The sequence below is a fragment of the Festucalex cinctus genome, chromosome 14 (genome assembly GCF_051991245.1).
Source record: "Festucalex cinctus isolate MCC-2025b chromosome 14, RoL_Fcin_1.0, whole genome shotgun sequence".
NCBI lineage: Eukaryota > Metazoa > Chordata > Actinopteri > Syngnathiformes > Syngnathidae > Festucalex > Festucalex cinctus.
This window is the reverse complement of record NC_135424.1, coordinates 26570899-26591750: the sequence shown is the minus strand read 5'-3', so window position 1 is coordinate 26591750 and position 20852 is coordinate 26570899. Positions and strand designations below refer to the sequence as shown.

Here is a 20852-nt window from a genome sequence, read left to right as displayed (position 1 = left end):
ACAGACTTACCAGCACTTCCTTGATCATCATTCTGTCATGGCTGGCGTGTTGTTGTGCTCGGGGTGACAATAGAGAGGACGCTGTGTGTGACGTGGCCCGTACTTGAAGCCGATTAGCTACCGCGAGGCGAAACGCGGAAAAAGTTTTTTTGAACTTCGCCGAATATGCGAATGTGCGGATTTTCGTCACGAATGTGTGGATTTTCGCTGCTGCGCACCGCGTCCCAACACACGAAACGCGTCCTCGGCGCCGCCCCACGCACTTTCGTTCCATTGCGCGCGAACTCCATTGACTACAATGCACACGCACCGCCGAATCGCCATCCCTCGCTTTTGGTGAGAACGCAGCATAATATCGTGAGCATTAAGATACAAGAAGTAGTGAAAGTTCCCACCCAGAACTTTACAGGTCTAAACATGTCAAAGCTCGTGACATTTTGAAGAAACATCAGGTCAAACAAACAAAAAAAAAAAAAAACGTACTTTATTTTACCGTTTTCAGTAACATTTAAAATCCCATGTGCCAGTACTCCGATGTGCGACTACCCCAAAGTGGCCCGGGCTGCAAAGGCCCTTTATAGTTTGAGGTGGTTGTTTTTTTGTTTTTTTTTCCCAGTTTTAAATATTATTTGGCAGATGAGATTATTTCTGTAGCTTTTGAATCATGAGATGAGTCATGAATTAAGGACCAAATTACATCATTTTCAAGCTACCATGAAAACATTAACACAGAGATAAATTGAGTATAGATTAAGTATAAACAGCCTGTCCTTATATTTAAATAACACACATTCTCATTTCTTGCTACACAAACGTTTGGACTTTCGTAAAAGGTCTGAGCTTTTTCTGGTGCGTTTTAGTGACGCCTCTCCCTCATAAGCCAGTTTGGCTGAAGAGGATACTTCTGCCCTGCCACTTGCCAAGCCCATGGCCGTAAGACTGGAAGCAGTGGAGGGCACGGCAGCATTGTTGGACGTGGAGGGGACAGACGTGGTTGAGGATCCTCCTATAGCGCTGCTGTCCACGAGTTCACGCAGTTTGTGTTCCAGTTCGGCGAGTCGGGCATTCTGTTCGCCAATGACCTGCGTCTGTTCAAGCAGCTTCTGCTCTTGGTCCTGCAGCTGCTTCTGCTGTTCTAACTGCTTGACGCGAATTTCTTGCAGCTCCCTCCGCAAAACTGTCACAGACGCTCCGTTGACCTTCACCTGCTGCTGCACCTTGGTCATCTCGGAACGCGATGGCGCATTCTTAGCCAGCAAGGACATGGTGGCTAGAGAACTTGATGGACCTGCCACTGAAAGAAACAAAACGCATTATCACGCTGTTGGTCACGGGGAAATCGACCAAGAAATATTCTTTATCCATCTGTTTTAATCCATCTACTGTTTCTGAAGTAATTTTCTCACTAAATTTATTATTGGCAGGAGCTTATGCACCACGGAGATTTAGTAAATAGAAGGTAGAAATTTTCACACTGACGTGAGTGTTGCACAAGCCTAAATTTGATTGATTTGATTTGATTTATTGAACATATAAACTAGGGATGTCACGATAAGGGCAATATCGTGATATTAAAACTGCCACAATATCATCGTCGTCATGTTCACAATTAGTGATAGACCGATGTTTTTTTCAAGGCCAATACCGATACCGATTGTTAGTAGTCAAGGAGGCCGATGACCGATATTTCAAGCCGATATCCATTTGCAGTAAAATAGAAAAAACAAACCAAAAACATTTTCTTTTAAACTATATTGACAAATTTGTTTAAATACTTAAAAAGAATTACAGAGCTTCCACGGTCATTATCATGTGTTAAGCTAAATTAAAAAAAATAATAATTAAAAAGCAAGTAAATAGATCCATAAAGATTTCTACTCTAAATAAAGTTTTCTAAAATTTCAACATAATTTCTTTATTTATTTTTTCTTACTTAAGTAGAGGGAGTTCCTATTTTTTATAAAGTGGAAATTTAAATAGATCTCTAAATGAAAAGTTCCCTGAGTGACAAATGCAAGCGAATGTAGCTCATTTGGGGTTTTTGTTAGGGTTCGTAAAAGGTTTCAAAAGATTTTTGTCGTGAAAATTTGTCTATGTTCCAAATAAAAAATAAAAACTCTTACGATTCCTAATGAAAACCTCAAATTCGCTACGTAAGCAAGTATTCACTGCTCGGTGAGATACCAGCTTTATATCGGCCTTCAGATTAAAAAATGGCCAATGCCGATATTTGGCGAAATACCAAATATCGGCACCAATAATCGGCCCTGCCGATAATCGATCTATCCCTATTCACAATATTTAAAAGGAACACATCTGTTATGAAAATCAGGTTGATTTCCATTTGTGCAGTTCTAGCACCCTCTAGTGGCTAGTTTATTAGTGCAATTTAATTTTCATTAGGGATGTTTTGGCCTTCTATGTTTAAAATCTGTGCTAATTGTCAGATGAAGGGGAACCTAATTTGCTTGTGAAGCGATCAATGCGTGCTTGCATTAGCAAGTAAGTGCCTCAATATTGTTATTAGAGATTGGAGGTGGTTTATATGCATTGCTGTTATGTACAAAAGCACAATATTGTGCTTTTTTTTAGTATGAGCTCTTTTTACAATATTGTGATCTTTTTTAAATATCGCCAACGCCCCCACAATATCGTGATAATTATCATATTGTGATGTTTGGATATCGTTAGATCCCTAACATAAACATACACACAAACAGCAGAGAAACAAAAAATTAAAAAAAAGAAAAGAAGAACCCCATAAAATCATCAATCAAACACAGTTTACATGTTCAAAAGGGAGTAGTAAGAAGTTAAAGTGAAATCGTAGCCACCATTTCTCCAAATTTCCAATTAAAGCAGTTGGAGACTGGAGAGCAGTGCAGCTATGCAGCATTACACCGGATACAAGGTCAAAAACACGACCAGACAACAGGGTTTTGACTGCCACCAATTTACCACAAATGTGGCCAACTTCACAGTGTTTGTCGCATGTGCATGTTTTCAATTAGTACTACAACGGATCTTTGAGCTGTCACTCGCTCGGATAAAGTGCGAACCTAAATCTAACGTGCTTCAGGCTAAACAGTGGCATTGTGACTAATGTTGTTCCGATACCGATACTGCATTAAACCAGTGGTATCAGTATCTGTGAGTACTCACAAGTAACATGCCGATGCCATTAATTCCAACACTAATATAGGATTTTGGATGCAGCATCTTGTGTCTTGCTGGTGCATGACATTCACTGATATGTGACATGTTCACTGCATGCCGAGCCAAGATATCCTATTGGCCCTTGAACGCTCTAAACCAATGGCAGGGCAGCTTTTTCATGTTGAGGGGAAAAAAAAAACTTAGGTATCGTTTTGGTATCGGTATCGGCCGATACTGCAAAGCTGGGTATCGGAATCGGTATCGGGGGCCAAAAAACGGTATCGGAACAACACTAATTGTGACAACTGCCAAAGTGCTCAAAAATATTTTCTGTCACTTAACCCTTTAACTGCCAAAAACGTTTAATATCAATTAGTATAATCACGTTGTATGCCGCCATAAACGTTTTAAATGACGTCAACTACTTTTTTTCTTTTTTCTTTTTTTAAATCAATGGGAAGTGCAATGTCTAAGTGGAGCGCTGCCTGTTCAATGGGTTGTGGAATCAAAAACATCCACTAACTATAGCCAGCAGATGGCAGTATTGTAACTCTTTTCAAAGGGTTGCCGGTATATGGAATTATAATGAAACATGACGGAATCTGATGAAATGGAACATTTTCAAAGATGATGTGAATGATCAAAGCCTTTGTCACATTAAACCTAATTCATAGTGCGTCACTAAACAAAATTAATAGTGTCAAAGTCACTGTTGTGGAGAAAATCTACACAAAAAAAAGGTTTATATTCAGTTACAAATTCAACGTGAAAAAAAATTGGTGTAAAGATTCAAAGATGAAAAAATTCAGTGTTTCAAATTCAAAGTCTGATGGCACAGATTTACCTCTTCCATAGGTCTCCCTCTTCCAACACAAGCTGATTCTAATCAACAGGATCGTTATCAGGTCTAGGCAGAGATTGCTGATGAGCTGTGTTTAAGAAGTGAAACTTCCAAAACCTGCAGGACTCCGGCCCTCAGGAACCGAATTTGCTCACCCCTGATTTAAAGTGATCAAAGGCCTCTTGGGTACTTAGCGCCCTCCTTCTTCGGTTGGAAATTTTGGAGGGACGGTCTTGTCTTGCAGATTTGTGGTTGTTTGGTACTCCATCCACTTATGGGTGATTGCTGGGGCTGTTTTTATTTTTTCTTGTAACCTAACCTGCCCTCAAAAACAAACTTTTTTTTAATTTTTTTTTTTTACGTCCTCTAGTACATGGAAATTCACCTATCGTGGGTGGGCGTGGAATGTAACACCGGCGAAAAGTGAGGGAACACCGTATACAAACATGAATTTATGAAAAGGGAGAGATTACCTGGAGAAGAACCAATGAGGCGCCCAGGTAAGTCGGCTCCAGGCAGCTTCTTCTTCAGAATGGTAACAATCTTCTCATCAAAATACTCCATTGCCATGGAGGAGATGTCCCTCAATTCTTGCAACACCTCATGAGCTCGCTGTGGAGCTCGAGTTGAGTTCACATATCGAAGCACACGGTAGATCTCATCTATGACCTGACAAGAGAGAGAGAGAGAAAAAAAAAAGACAACACTGCATGATAAACTTATGAACATGAACCTAGTAATAAGCATTAATAGCAATTAGATATTGTAAATATTAGACTTAAAATAGAGAATGCAATTTCTGGAGAAATTGCATGTGAAGGCTGATGAGCTGAATGAAATATTGTGGCGTAACATCCAGTGGCGTGGAATGCCATGAATGACATGGAATAATATTAAATGACCTTGAATGAGCTGAATATGTTGAAGTTGGAGTCATTTGAATCCATCGACAAATGTAGAAGTACCGTAATTTCCGGACTATAAGCCGCGACTTTTTTCTCACGCTTTCAACCCTGCAGCTCATACAATGATGCGGCTAATATATGAAGTTTTCATCCTGAACCGTAACAAGCATTTATAGTCATTAATTAAATTAACACTGGGAGCAGGAGAATATTTGATCTTTTTCTCTCTCTTTCTGTGTGGGAGGATTTCCCATCGACAAATTGATTTATTTTCACATTGATAGCTTTGGGGATCTATTTTGTACTGTGAATGAATGGCGTCAACAAGGCGTTCAAATTGGTCTGGATGACTGGGAGGCAGTGCCGTGAGAGTTACGCCACAATTTATCAATGGATCGTGAATGTTTGGGCAAACGCAAGAGCCGGCAAGATTTCCTAGGAGCGCACGTCATCGAGACTGACTGACAATGAGATGGAGCCTCAGCCTGGTGTGTTTGATGGAGAACTTGCCCAGTTCGTTTCAGATACAGAAGACGAGGACTTTGAAGGATTTGTGATTGATCAAAAGCAACGTGAGTACCTTCTTATTGCTCTCTGCCTTTTTTAAAAACGAGCGCTAGCATGTGCTCGCGTATGTTTTAGCATACTGCTAATGGCGTGCTACCATGTGTAGCATCGGTGGGAGCTTGGAGGTGCTCCCAGCATGCTTTGTGGCACTATCGATTGAAAGTGTGTTTAAAATGCAAGTTCTGTGATAATTATTCTGCTAGTCAGTGGTCTAGTTGTTGTATTGGTTTTGCTAGTGCTTTCTAGTTTGTTGCTACATGGCGATTTAATTTTGCCGTGAAACCGTGATTGTACATGACATGGGGAAGACTGACTTGCCTGCATTCTGCGAGTTGAAAGTGGGTAAGCGAGTGCTTCTGTTTACAATAATGTAAGTGGTCACTGGTCCTCACTTACATCGTACCGTCTTTTCTTTGTAAATATCTCATTTTAAATGTGGGCACATGCGGCTTATAGTCAGGTGCTGCAGTAGGTGCGGCTTATAATCAGGTGCGCCTTATAGTCCAGCAATTACGGTAGTTGAAGGAGGGGATAACAGTGGAAAAATTAAAAGGTATAGGCCGACAGATTTGATTTGGCCTGTCCGGAACCTTTCTAGGCAGAGACTCAACGTTCTCCCTCCAGCCAAGCCGCGCGGAGGCAAGTGACCAGGCAAGTGATCAGTGGCATAAAATTATGCAAATATCGCTGCTCCTGATTAGTGGACTGGTTTCATGCTTGTTCCTGGTTGGCTGCTGTTCTCAAGTTCCTCGAGCATCAGTTTTGAATGTTACAAACAGCAACAGTAATCAGTCAGACCATATCTAAAAAAAAAAAAAAAAAAGACAGGAAAACAAGGACGCAAGGACTTGCAGTACTTGTAGTAATAGTTTTACTTGAAGTAGTAGTAGTAGTAGTAGTAGTAGTAGTAGTAGGATTAGTAGTAGTGCTTGTCATACTTATAGTAGTACTTGTTGTAGTAGTAGTTGTAGTAGTACAGCATGATCAGCCCATGTTATTTTTTTTTATGTCCGTGCTGTATCAGCATGCGAACCCACCTCTTAGCCATCAAGCTATCCCTTAGAACCCCCCCGAAAAATCCATCTTCCCAGTAATGTTGTGTGTTTGTTAGTTGGGCTACAATGGCTGTGCCGTGTACATTGAGTGGTGCACGTAGTGAGATAGCGGCAAAACACGCGGCTCCTGCCGCTACATGAACATGTGGTGATGTGGCTAGCTACACTCAAATGTGGCTAGGAGATTTTTATACTGCTTAGCCACACTGGCTAAAAAGTTTCATGACGCAGCGCCAACCCTGGATCAGGTATCACACTGTCCACTATTCTTATGACATGGGGGAGACCATTAAATTCTGTATTGCAGGGTGAATTCTGCCTTTTGCTTGGGGAGAAAAAAGAAAAAGAAAAAAAGTCTTCCTTTAAAATGATCTGTCATAGGTTTAACAGAAATTTTATGTATCAAAAGTACTTGGTTACTTGGTTAAAAAAGTAGTATTGAACATCCCTAGTTCTTACAAATATGACTTTTTTTTTTTAGGAGTAAAGTTTGCATCACTCACCTTTCCAGGGATGAAGCAGCAGAGGTTGGAGTCAACATATTTCATGAATGTCATGTTAAGAAGAGAAAGGCGCGTCTCCACAGCAGCGAGTATGTCAGCATGACGAGCCAGTGAGTGGTTTCTCCTTTCAGACTCTCGTCTGGTGGGGGGGGGGGGGGGGGGGGGGGGGGTCAAATAGTTGTGTGTAGTGTTGTTCCAATACCGTGTTTGGCCCCAGATACCGATACCTACGCTTTTTTTTCCCCCTCAACATGAAAAAGCTGTCCTGCCATTGGTTCAGAGCATTCAAGGGCCAATAGGATTTCTTAAATCAGCATGCAGTGATCATGTCTCATATCAGTGAATGTCATGCACAAGCAAGACACACGATGCTGCATCCAAAATCCTATATTAGCGTTGGAATTAATGGTATCGGCATGTTACTTGTGAGTACTCACCGATACCACCGTTTTAATGCAGTATTGGCGGCTCTGCCGATACAGTAGTGTAAAATGAGCAATGTCCACTCGGGATGTAACAATAATGGCGATATTGATATTGACATTGTCACAATATATCGTCGTCATCATGTCATGATATTAAAAGCAGCACATCTGTTCAAAAAGGCAGGTTGATTTCCATTTGCGCAGTGTTAGCACCCTCTGGCGGCTAGTTTTTTTGTGCAGTTTATTTTGTTTGTATTTTGTTGTTTATTATCCAAATAACTCATTCAAATCCACAATAACTCATTCAAACCCAAAAACGTATAAATCCGTTTTTTTTAATACTTTCTCCCTCCCTACCAAAAAAATATTAGTTTTGTTTTGTTTTTAATGCTAGAGCACACAGAAGGCTTTGATGCAGTGTGTGACCTGAAGAGGTTGCTTACAGCAATGGTAGTTATGACAAAAAAAGGCCAGCAGGTAGCAGCAGAGTATAAGAGATCTGTTTTTGTCAGCGTTTTCAACAGGTTTGTGAATACTGATGAAACTTAGCTATATTCTAATGCTAATTGCTGAAAAACAGAAACTGATTCAAATATACTTTTGTTTTTTAACTGATGAAAGAAAGTTTCTTTTGGTAGGTTCCATGATTTTATAGCAATGGAACACAATATTCTGTGGGCCTTGCAAAATCAGTCCAAATCCAGTTGCTTCAGTGAGAATAGCTGGGAGTGAATGAGTTACTGGTCAGAGGAAGGGGAACGTAAGAGTCAATATGTGGAGGAACTCAATGTCTGCCTGCATTAGCAAGTAGGCTAACCCCGGGTTTACACCGGATGCGGTTGCGGTGCGTTCCGGCGACGCAAGCAATTAGATTACATTCATTCGAATGGTGCAGTTTACACCGCTTGCGTGTGCGTTGTGTGTCGACTGCGTCTCAGCTGCGGCGTGCCGCAGCCCTTCCGCAAGGATAGACCTATTTTCTATTTTTGCCGGACGTCGCAGCGGTAGGCCTCCGGCAAATGGCAAGCTAGCACAAAACACATCGAGCGGGACAGGAAGACCAACGCAGTTTCAAAATAAATTTCCGGTTACCTTTCAAGATAAAACACTCGCCAGCTCCTATTTCGCAAGCATGCTAGCAAAACATGATGTGGGCGTAGATAGGCCTGGAGTTAACGTGCGAGGTGCTCATTCACGGTTTAGAAACCAGCGAACATGGACAAGGAGAGGTTTATATTGGAGGTAGAAAGCCACAAAATAATAAAAGTCCACCTCTCTTTCTGCTTCTCTGTTGAGCACAGACTTTCTGTGTGTTTGTCGTTGTTTTGAATGCCACATGATCGCGCGCGGTCACGCCTGACACGGCGGGAAGTGGTCGGCGACGGAGCTGCCGGACCGCAGCTGTGCGGAGCCAGTGTGGACTGGCCAAAAAATTGACGCGTCCGGAGCACGCAGTCAAGACGCACCGCACACGCAACCGGTGTAAACCCGGGGTGAGTGCTCAATATACATATTATAATTAAATATATATTTTATATCTAATATTGTTGATTTTTGTTATTTGTATGTTATTTGTTTGTTGTTATTATTATTGTTGTGATTTTTTCCCCCCATTGCTGTAATGTACAAAAGCACAATTATTTTTTTTATTTTTTATTTTTTTTTAGTATGAGAATTTTTTTTTACAATATTGTGACCTATTTTTGTATCACCAACCTCCCCACAATATTATTATAATTATCGTATCGTGACCTTCATATCGTGATAATATCGTATCGTCATGTTTGGATATCGTTACATCCCTAATGTCCACCCACCCAAGTAGATTTCAGATTTGTGGGAAACAGTGTAAGTCTTTAGGGGATGGTGGAAAAAATAAAGGAGTTTCCCCCCATGCATCACCGGACCTCTGTATGCTGCTACTGGCTAAGTATCAATTTACGCAATTCTTCTGACAAGTGACACTCACCTGGGAAGTTGAGCTTTGACTTGCCTCTGACACATGTTGTGATAACGCTCCACCTTAAGGAAGCCCTGATTAAGAACATGTTGGCAGATCATATCCATTCGCTTACAAACCTGGAAGAGTATAAACAACGAAAAGCAATGTTAGTCGTATAGGGAGCATATTCTCCCGTGCGCTTGAAGGGGTACTAAATCACAAATTAACTTGTACTGTTGATATTAACTATTTTACTGCCACACGTTATTACAAAACAACCCCCAATGCCAGCGGATTTCAAGCATTTTAACTCATTTTTCAAAGCAAACAAAATATTGTGTTCTTTTGCTACATAAACAACATGGGTACCACATGAAAGATCGCATTCCATTCTTTCATTAGAAAAAGTATGTTCCTACCTTAGTCCGTTCTTTAGTAATCACCATTTGAAAATATAAACCATTTGAGTGACATTGAGCGAAAATTGAAAAGAAAAGATAAATTTTCTCCACAACAGTGACTTTGAGACTAATATTTTTTTGTTTAGTGACGCTCGGTCAAATTAGGTTTAATGTTACAAAGGCTTTAATCATTCACGTCAGCCTTGAAAACGTTCTATTTCATCAGATTGCGTCATGTTTCAATGTAATTCGCAGCTCTAGTTAGGGCCCGAGCAGCTACCGCTGCCATCTGCTGGCCATAGTTAGGGCCCGAGCAGCGACCGCTGCGAGGTCCCTGTTGTTTTTGTAAAAATTCTTCTTCTTCTTCTTCTTTATTCTCCGCAAACGATTGCGATTTTGGGTACCTAAACATTCACGAAAACTCACCAAACTTTGCACACTCCTCAGGCCCGGCGAAAAATTTTATATTATGAAGTCATCATAACAACGCGACTCTATAGCGCCCTCTGGCGTAGAAAAATAAAAACCAAGCCCGGCACGTTTGAGCTAGAGCAACAAAAATTGGCAGGCACGTGTAGCACCCCGAGACGCACACAAAAAAAAAAAAAAGTCTATTGGGACCATGTAGCTAAAATGTACAGGAAATGAGCTATGAATTTTTTTATGTCCAATTTTGGCCTATTTTGGCACATTCACTGTGGTCATGCTTTTTCCCCCTTTGCAAACATTTTTCATCCAATTGACTTCAATCTTGGCATTTATCATCTCAAGACCTGAGAGAACAACTGGGCAAAATATCTTGCCTTTTCGAAATACTATATGACGGGGGCGGGGCATCAAATATTGCCTTTAAAATTTCATTTGTCCAGAAAGAGCAAATGCTTAATAACTCCCATGTTCAAGCTCCATAAAATCTCAAACTTCTCAGGCAACGTAATAGTCACGGCCTGAAAACATCTATATGATAAAATTCAGTTATACATATAGCGCCACCTAGTGGTAACAATAAATGTCATACTTTACGTTTTTAGCTACTGTGCTGAGCTCGTGGAAGGGATCCAGTTGAAAATTGGTCAGAAAATCCTTAAGATGTTGATCATGCCCCACACCAAATATTGTAACTTTTGGCCAAAGGGCGTGGCCGCTACGGTGCCGCAAAGTTTGAAGATTTTTCGTGACAATAAAAGCTGCATTAACTTGACCGAGATGATCGTATCTTCTCAAAATTTCACACATTTGATGAGAGTCCAGCCCTAAAGACATCTACGAACTTATATTTCATCTCACTGATAGCGCCACCTAGTGGCATATTTTCTTCTTACGAATTTTCTTCTACGTTTTTCTCCAAACACGTTAACTGGACCTACCTCATATTTGCTCAGATGAGGGTTTCGGCCTTCACAGTGTCACAACATGAAGTTTTCGCGAATTGCTGTGGGCCTGGCTAAGCACTGTTCGCCAAGAAAACAACGCCAGTTTTGAGGGTCTAAACATGCACAGAAACTCATGAAACTTGGCACACACATCTGGCCTGGTAAAATGAGCAATATTTTATTGTTGATTGTGCCATTTTTGAAAAAAAGACTCAATAGCGCCCCCTAGAAATTTTTTACTAAGCAGCCCCGGTTGTACGTTTAAGCAAGAACGACGAATATTTTTAGGTGTATGAGGGAGCCCAAGACCTACAAAAAAAAAGTCTCTTGGACCCATATGCTAAAATGAACAGGAAGTTAGGTACGAATTTTTGAATTTCCCATTTTTGACGATTTTTGCACATTTACAGGGGGCAGACTTTTGCCCACTTCTTCTCCACGTTTCATCCGACTGAGTTAAGACTTGACCTGGACCATGTCAAGACCTGAGCCAACGACAGGGGGAAAAATCTTGACTTTTCGAAATACTACATGATGAGGGCGGGGCATCAAAATTTGTGTTTTGCACTGAAAAAGGATATGCTTAATAACTCCACGGTACATGGTCCAAAAAATCCCAAATTTGACATGTATGTTTATAGTCAAGGCCTTAAGCTATCTATATGACAACATTCAGTTATATATGCAGCGCCACCTATCCCTTGAGCCATGAAAATAAAATACCCCACTTACGGTATTTTTACAAAAATTGTAAGCACGTTTCACATTGAAAAAGGATATGCTTGATAACTCCCCGGTACATGCTCCAAAAAATCCCAAACTTGACATGTATGTTTATCGTCAAGGCCTGAAGTTATCTCTATGACAACATTCAGTTATATATGCAGCGCCACCTAGCCCTTGAGGCATAAAAAAAACACCCCACATACAGTATTTTGTCCAAAAAATGTAAACTCATTCTAAGTGTGATAACTAAGTCATTTATGAATATTCTTTTAGTTTCCACCACTCAAAATGTTCACTGGCATCAGACTTATCCAAACATATATATATTTTTATTTATTTTTGATAGCCTCTATGGACATTAAAAGCAATATCGTGAATGAAGTATATGCTTAATAACTCCACGGTACATGCTCCATAAAAAATCCGACACTTGACATGTATGCTTATAATCAAGGCCTGAAGGTATCTCTATGACAACATTCAGTTATAAATACAGCGCCACCTAGCCCTTGAGGCTTATATAAAAAAAATAAAAATACCCCACATACGGTATTTTGTACAAAAAATGTAAACTCATTCTAAGTGTGATAACTAAGTCATTTATGAAGATTCTTTTAGTTTCCACCACTCAAATTGTTCACCGGCTTCACACCGATCCAAACGTATGTACGTTTCCATTTTGTTTTATTCATTTTTGATTGCCCCTTTGGACAATAAAAGCAATGATTGTGCAATGAGTACGAGCGATGATGGGTATATATACCTTTGCAAAAAAAAAAAAAAAAAAACAGTCAGGTCAACTCAGTCCCTAAAAATAAAAAAGGACACTTTTTTTGCAGATCTTCACAATAACCAAAACCCATTGAGCTTGACACACACATCACACCTGGCAAAAAAAAATTCACATGTAAAGGTTTATCATGCCATGTTCAAAGAATTTTGTTTTATTCATTTTTGATTGCCCCTTTGGACAATAAAAACAACATTGTGCAATGAGTACAACGAGCGATGAGGTGTATATATACTTTTACAAAAAATACCAATCAGGTCAACTCATTCCCTAAAAATAAAAAAGGACGCTGATTTTTGCTGGTCTTAACAATCACCAAAACCCGTTGAGCTTGACACACACACTGGCAAAAAAATATTCTACATGTAAAGGTTTATCATGCCATTTTCAAAGAAAATTTTGCTTCCAATATGCCAGTACCCCAACGTGCCAGTACCCCAACGTGCAAGTACCCCAACGTGCAAGGACCCCAACGTGCAAGGACCCCAACATGGCCCGGGCTGCAAGGGCCCTTTATAGCTGCTCGCAGCTCTAGTTAGTGGGTGTTTTTTATTTCACAACTCATTGACCCGGTTGCGCTGCACTTGGATGTTGCACTGACCACTGAAAGTAGTTGACGTCACTTAAAGGGATCGTTCGGATTTTTTTTACATGAATCTCAATGTCATCCTCACCTCCATTGTGTGCGATCAGCACTGACTTACCCCTGACAGCGTACTGTGACACGAGTTCTGGTCCAGTGTTGGACGAGAGGAAAAAGGTCAGACGCCATTACCGCCAGCCACTACTTTTCTGTTCGTTCGTATCACTGCGCGTCGCCCTGTAGACGGCTAATTGACGCACTGCAGCCAGCGAGCTGATCCTTCCGCCTTCAAAAAGACAAACAACTTCTAGCGGAAGGATCAGCTACCTGGCTGCAGTGCGTCAATTAGCCGTCTACACTCTACAGGGCGACGCACAGTGATACGACCGAAGAGAAAAGTAGTGGCTGGCTGTAATGGCGTCTGACTTTCTTCAGAAAAAGAGTATTGTGATGCAAATGTATCACTCTTTTGAACACAAATTGTTTTTAGAAGAAAACACTTTTATTTCCGTGACCCCAGCCAACTTGCTGGACTATTTTCCTCTCGTCCAACACCGGACCAGAACTCGTGTCACAGAACGCTGTCAGGGGTAAGTCAGTGCTGCTTATGGCGGCATACATCGTGATTTTACTAAACGTTATTAAACGTTTTTGGCGCTCAAAGAGTTCAACTTTATATATAAAAATATAAATATATAAACTTTATATATAAACTGTTAATGCCGTCTACATGCCCTGGTGCTTATTTTGACATTTTAGTGCATGTTTGTTGACATTTTTAATTTGACTATGGGGCGCCATCTTCAGGTTAAATATTGGGATAAACACAATTTGGCTGTTTGTCATCTGATTGCACGATATTTAAAAAAGGTCACTATAGTAAAAAAAAAAAAAAAAAAAAAGCTCCTACTAAAAAAAAAAAAAGCACAACATTGTGCTTTTGTACATGCATATAAACCACTTTTATGAACTTTAAAGTGTTGACGATCTCATAAAGCTGACAGATCGTCAAGATCGTCTGTGGCACATTCTCTACAGTTCAACTTTATGCTCAAGCTTGGTTTATGTGTGATGCATCCGTGTGGTCTTTTTTTCTTTTTCTTTTTTTTCCCCCTCCCTCCACTTAATCACTCACACAAACACGAGGCCGAAGGCGCATGCGGGGAGGCGGCCGGGCTGGCCGGCCGGATTTACGCTCCCTCCCGGCCTGGGGCCGCGGCCGGCGGGGGGGTGCCAGCGTGGCCCAGCCACCTCAGAACCTTACCCGACAGCCGATGGGTAAGAAACTCTCGCCGCGACACGTCCACATTGCCCACACGCGCACCTACGAGAATTTGTAAACTACGCGGAGACGCGGACGAGCAAACGCTGCCGTAAACCGTGTTTTCTACTTTCCAATTCTGTTTTATTTACTCTGCTAACTCATTCCAAACTGTTTTTGTTGATAGTTTATTGAGAAAAAAACATGTTCACCTTCTATTGTGGTGTTGCACTCGCGCTGTTCATACACCATTGGCACTCTTTACTGCCTCATGTAGTCTGTGTGAATATCGACCACAGCTGCTATAATTGCACTATTTCAATTGAAAGCCTAGTTGGCTTAATATGTCTGTTATTTTTTCTTTTAGGATTTTATATATATTGTAAATATGCTTGAAGATTTACGAAAATGTTCAGAAATGTGAAGATTAGTCAAAATATGTAAAAAAAAACAAAAAACAAAAAAAACGAGTCGTTATAAAATCGAGATAGTGAATTTATTTTTAAAGAATCGTGATATGACACTTGTACCATACCGCCCACCCCCAGTCTAAATATGCATTGTGTATGCATGAATTTAGTTGCTGTCCAACACTGCTCACTCATAATAAGGATGACATACTGGATATAAGCTTTAACATCATCTACTGTGATTGCAAGTCAGCCAATTTCTGAGATGATGGAAAGTGATGGCGATTGGGCTTCATCTTTTACATCTGGGGCAAACCAAAGGACAGTGCACGGTCTGTGTGTAGCAAAGGAAGTTCGTTAGTATACAGCAGGAATCTGACACTGCAGCCAAGTGGGATGAAGAAGTTGGAGGCCATCATACAGGGTGATCAAAAAGCATTCGCCAAAAATCATCACGCTGTATTTCAAAAACGAAAAATAGAAAGCTCTAGTTTGGACACAATTGTTTTACATACCTTCATGTTTTTATTTGATGTTTTAAAATTGCTAAATTTGTGCATACCACAGTCAGCACGGACAACATCAACAACAATTCTTCCCATTCCCCTAGTCCTCCTTTATAGGCTCGATGTTGTCTGCTTGCCAGTAGTGGCCACATTGAGCACTTGTAAAACATGAAATAAAACCTTGAAGGTATGTACAACACGTGTCCAGGCTAGAGTTTTTCATATTTTTAATTATCATGTGTTAATCTGGGCACATTCTTTTTTAAATCACCCTGTCTTCTGAATGAGGATAAGATGTCAGTAGATGTTGCTGTTCGGCAACAAATTAAAGACCAGACTGGTAAAGCACAGCATGCTGAGCAAGGTAACGCTATCCCTGAATGTGACGTGCACTTTCAAGAGTACAGAAATAAATAGACTTTTTCAACGATTATTTATGATGATGATGATGGTGATGATGATGATGATTATTATTATTATTATTATTAATAATAATAATAATAATAATTATATTATTATTATTATTATTTTACTGAAGATAAAGCTGTTGTTCTGACATTTTGATTAAAGAATTAATACATAAGATATTCTGTAGTGTGTAACGGTCTAGGACAGGGGTGTCCAAACTACGGCCCGGGGGCCATTTGCGGCCCGCTGTCCATTTTTTTAGTGGCCCGCGACATATGCTAAAAATGGCATTTGACTCAGTTCAAATAAAATAAAAACAAAAATGTTTGGAGATGGTCAAAGTAAGAAGGGAGGGTGCCGAAAAACACAGGTGCTATTAAAGGTTATTTTAGTTAACTAAAACTAATGAAAAAAATAAAATTTAAAAACAATTTCGTTAACGAAATAAAATAAAAACGAAGATGCTTTAAAAAATAAAAATAAAACTAACCAACTACATTTTAGGTTTACAAAACTAACTAAAACTAACTATAACTATAGCAAACATGTCCTTCGTTTTAGTCTTTGGTAATTAATTGAATGCCTTTGGGGATGATTTTAAATGTGACTTAATAGATTTATTTTGATATAAACTGGAATAATGACGTCGCACCCATGGTGTTTTTTTTTTAAATGTTGCACACGAGTAATACACACATTAAAAATAATAATAATGATAATAATAATAATAATAATAATACTGAAACTAACTAAACTAAAACTAAGCATTTATTAAATAACTAAAACTAACTAGAGCTGCGAGCAGCTATAAAGGGCCCTTGCAGCCCGAGCCACATTGGGGAACTTGCACGTTGGGGTACTGTCACATTGGAAGCAGAATTTCTTAGAAAATGGCATGATAAACCTTTACATGTGGATTTTCTTTGCCAGGTGTGATGAATGTGTCAAGCTCAATGGGTTTTGGTGAACGTTAATATCTGCAAAAATCAGCACCCTTTTTTATTTTTAGGCAATAGGTTGCCCTAATTGGTATTTTTTGTAAAAATATATGCACCCATCATCGCTCGTACTAATTGCACAATATTGCTTTTATTGTCCATCGAGGCTATCAAAATTAAATCAAACTAAATAAAAAAGTATGGATGTTTGGATAGATCTGATGCCAGTGAACATTTTGAGTGGTGGAAACTAAAAGAATATTCATAAACTAGAGCTGCGAGCAGCTATAAAGGGCCCTCGCAGCCCGGGCCACGTTGGGGTCCTTGCACGTTGGGGTACTGGCACATTGGGGTACTGGCATATTGGAAGCAAAATTTCTTTGAAAATGGCATAATAAACGTTTACATGTAGAATATTTTTTTGCCAGTGTGTGTATCAAGCTCAACGGGTTTTGGTGATTGTTAAGACCTGCAAAAATCAGCGTCCTTTATTTTTAGGCAATGAGTTGCCCTGATTGGTATTTTTTTGTAAAAGTGTATATACACATCATCGCTCGTTGTACTCATTGCACAATGTTACTTTTAATGTCCAAAGGGGCAATCAAAAATGAATAAAACAAAATGGAAACGTACATACGTTTGGATCGGTGTGAAGCCAGTGAACAATTTGAGTGGTGGAAACTAAAAGAATATTCATAAATGACTTAGTTATCACACTTAGAATGAGTGTACATTTTTTGTACAAAATACCGTATGTGGGGTATTTTTTATTTTTTTTTATATAAGCCTCAAGGGCTAGGTGGCGCTGTATTTATAACTGAATGTTGTCATAGAGATACCTTCAGGCCTTGATTATAAGCATACATGTCAAGTGTGGGATTTTTTTTGGAGCATGTACCGTGGAGTTATTAAGCATATCCTTCATTCACGATATTGCTTTTAATGTCCATAGAGGCTATCAAAAATAAATAAAAAAATATATATGTTTGGATAAGTCTGATGCCAGTGAACATTTTGAGTGGTGGAAACTAAAAGAATATTCATAAATGACTTCGTTATCACACTTAGAATGAGTTTACATTTTTTGTACAAAATACCGTATGTGGGGTATTTTTTTTTCATGCCTCAAGGGCTAGGTGGCGCTGCATATATAACTGAATGTTGTCATAGAGATAACTTCAGGCCTTGACGATAAACATACATGTCAAGTTTGGGATTTTTTGGAGCATGTACCGGGGAGTTATCAAGCATATCCTTTTTCATTGTGAAACACAAATTTTGATGCCCCGCCCTCATCATATAGTATTTCGAAAAGTCAAAATTTTTCCCCCTGTCGTTGGCTCAGGTCTTGACATGGTCCAGGCCAAGTCTTAACTCAGTCGGATGAAACGTGTAGGAGAAGTGGGCAAAAGTCTGCCCCCTGTGAATGTGCAAAAATCGTCAAAAATGGGACATTCAAAAATTCGTAGCTCACTTCCTGTTCATTTTAGCATATGGGTACAAGAGACTTTTTTGTAGGTCTTGGGCTCCCTCATACACCTAAAAATATTCGGCGTTCTTGCTTAAACGTACAACCGGGGCTGCTTCGTTAAAAATTTCGAGGGGGCGCTATTGAGTCATTTTTGTAAAAATAGCACAATCAACAATAAAATATTGCTCATTTTACCAGGCCAGATGTGTGTGCCAAGTTTCAGAAGTTTCTGTGCATGTTTAGACCCTCAAAACTGGTGTTGTTTTCTTGGCGAACAGCGCTTAGCCACGCCTACAGCAATTCGCGAAAACTCACAAACTTCGTGTTGTGACATCATGAAGGCCGAAACCCTCCTCTGAGCAAATATGAGGTAGGTCCAGTTAACGTGTTTGGAGAAAAACGTAGAAGAAAATTCGTAAGAAAAAAAATTGCCACTAGGTGGCGCTATCAGTTAGATGAAATGTAAGTTAGTAGATGTCTTTAGAGCTGGACTCTCATCAAATGTGTGAAATTTTGAGAAGATAGGATCATCTCGGTCAAGTTAATGCAGCTTTTATTGTCACGAAAAATCTTCAGACTTTGCGTCACCGTAGCGGCCACGCCCTTTGGCGAAAAGTTACAATATTCGGTGTGGCGCATGATCAACATCTTAAGGCTTTTCTGACCAATTTTCAACTGGATCCCTTCAACGAGCTCAGCACAGTAGCTAAAAACGTAAAGTATGACATTTATTGTAACCACTAGGTGGCGCTATATGTATGACTGAATTTTGTCATATAGATGTTTTCAGGCCGTGACTATTACGTTGCCTGAGAAGTCTGAGATTTTTTGGAGCTTGTACATGGGAGTTATTCAGCATTTGCTCTTTCTGGAAAAATGAAATTTTAAAGGCAATATTTGATGCCCCGCCCCCGTCATATAGTATTTCGAAAAGGCAAGACTTTTTGCCCAACTGTTCTCTTAGGTCTTGAGATGATAAATGCCAAGTTTGAAGTCAATGGGATGAAAAATGTTTGCATAGGGGGAAAAAGCATGACCACAGTGAATGTGCCAAAATTGGCCAAAGTTGGACATTAAAAAATTCATAGCTCACTTCCTGTACATTTTAGCTACATGGTCCCAATAGACGTTTTTGTGCGTCTCGGGGTGCTACACGTGCCTGCCAATTTTCGTTGCTCTAGCTCAAACGTGCCGGGCTTGGTTTTTATTTTTCTATGCTAGGGGGCGCTATAGAGTCGCGTTGTTATAACGACTTCATAATATCAAATTTTTCGCCGGACCTGAGGAGTGTGCAAAGTTCGGTGAGTTTTCGTGAATATTTAGGTACCCAAAATCGCGATTGTTTGCGGAGAATAAAGAAGAATAATAATAACTAGAGCTGCGAGCAGCTATAAAGGGCCCTCGCAACCCGGGCCACGTTGGGGTACTTGCACGTCGGGGTACTGGCACGTTGGGGTACTGTCAAATAGGACAAGGACCATCTAAAATGTTTTTGACAAGCCTTGTGTGTGCAAAGTTTAATCAAAACGCAAAATATGGTGCGCAATTCCCAAAATAAATTCAAAATGGCGGACTTCCTTTTAGGTTTAGCATACGGCTACAGAATACTTTTTGTATGTCTTAAGCTAATAGGTATGCCTCCCAGTTACAAATCAAGGTCAAGTCATCTTTAGTTGTGTATCGCTTGAATCATACAATTGGTAATGCTCCATAAAAATGCATAGAGGGCGCTATTGAGCACAACGTTGGGTTACTTGCACGTCAGGGTACTGGCACGTTGGGGTACTGTTACATGGAACAAGGACCATTTAAAATGTTAGTTTTTTCCATGCCTTGTCTGTGCAAAGTTTAATGAAAAAGGCCAAAAATGATGTATAATTCCCCAAAAAAATCAAAATAGCGGACTTCCTCTTTGGTTTGGCAAATGGCTACATAATACTTTTTTGTAGGTCTTAGGCTGATAGGGTTCTGTCCTAATTTTTAAAAATCTAGCATAATCATACAATCGGAAATGCTTCATAAAAATGTCTAGAGGGCGCTATTTATTGCAAATTGCACAATAAATCTCTGAAAATTCATGTTCATGACAAGTCTGATGTGTTTGCAAAGTTTCATGAGTTTTCATGTGTATAAAAAAAAAAAAGCAGCACTTGACAAACAATGCATTGCTATGGCAACAGCGTGTTACAAAATAAAAAACTTTCGATTACTTTGCATCTTAAACATCTTAAGATGAAACACACCAAGTTTGAAGACAGTCGGATAAATTTTGTAGGAGGGGTTCGTTAAAATATGACCCCTGAAAAAGGCCACAAAAAATGGCAACAAATCCCATCATAAATCAAAATGGCAGACTTCCTGTTTGGTTTAGCACATTGTTCCAAGAGACTTTTTTGTACATCGTGGGCTCTTATGTATGCCTGCAAATTATCATAGCGCTAGGTGAAACGTACAACCGGTAATACTTCGTTAAAGAGGAGTTTTTTTTTTAGCTCAAAATGTGATGCCCGGCCCCTACGGGACTTCCTGTTAGGTTAAGCACATGGCACCAAGAGACTTTTTTGTACATCCTGGACTGTTACATATGTCTA

General features: G+C 39.8%; 1 protein-coding gene across 1 annotated transcript in view; it reads right to left on the bottom strand.

Moving 5' to 3' along the window:
• Positions 1-464: 464 nt before the first annotated feature.
• Positions 465-20852, bottom strand: part of fbxo28 (F-box protein 28) — a 49967-nt gene continuing 29579 nt past the window's right edge. The window contains exons 2-5 of the mRNA XM_077495393.1: positions 9422-9531; positions 7028-7166; positions 4471-4666; positions 465-1294 (exon numbers count right to left, since the gene is read on the bottom strand). Of these exons, the coding sequence (XP_077351519.1) occupies positions 795-1294; positions 4471-4666; positions 7028-7166; positions 9422-9531 (945 nt within the window). The 3' untranslated portion in view covers positions 465-794. The remainder of the gene's footprint in view (positions 1295-4470; positions 4667-7027; positions 7167-9421; positions 9532-20852) is intronic.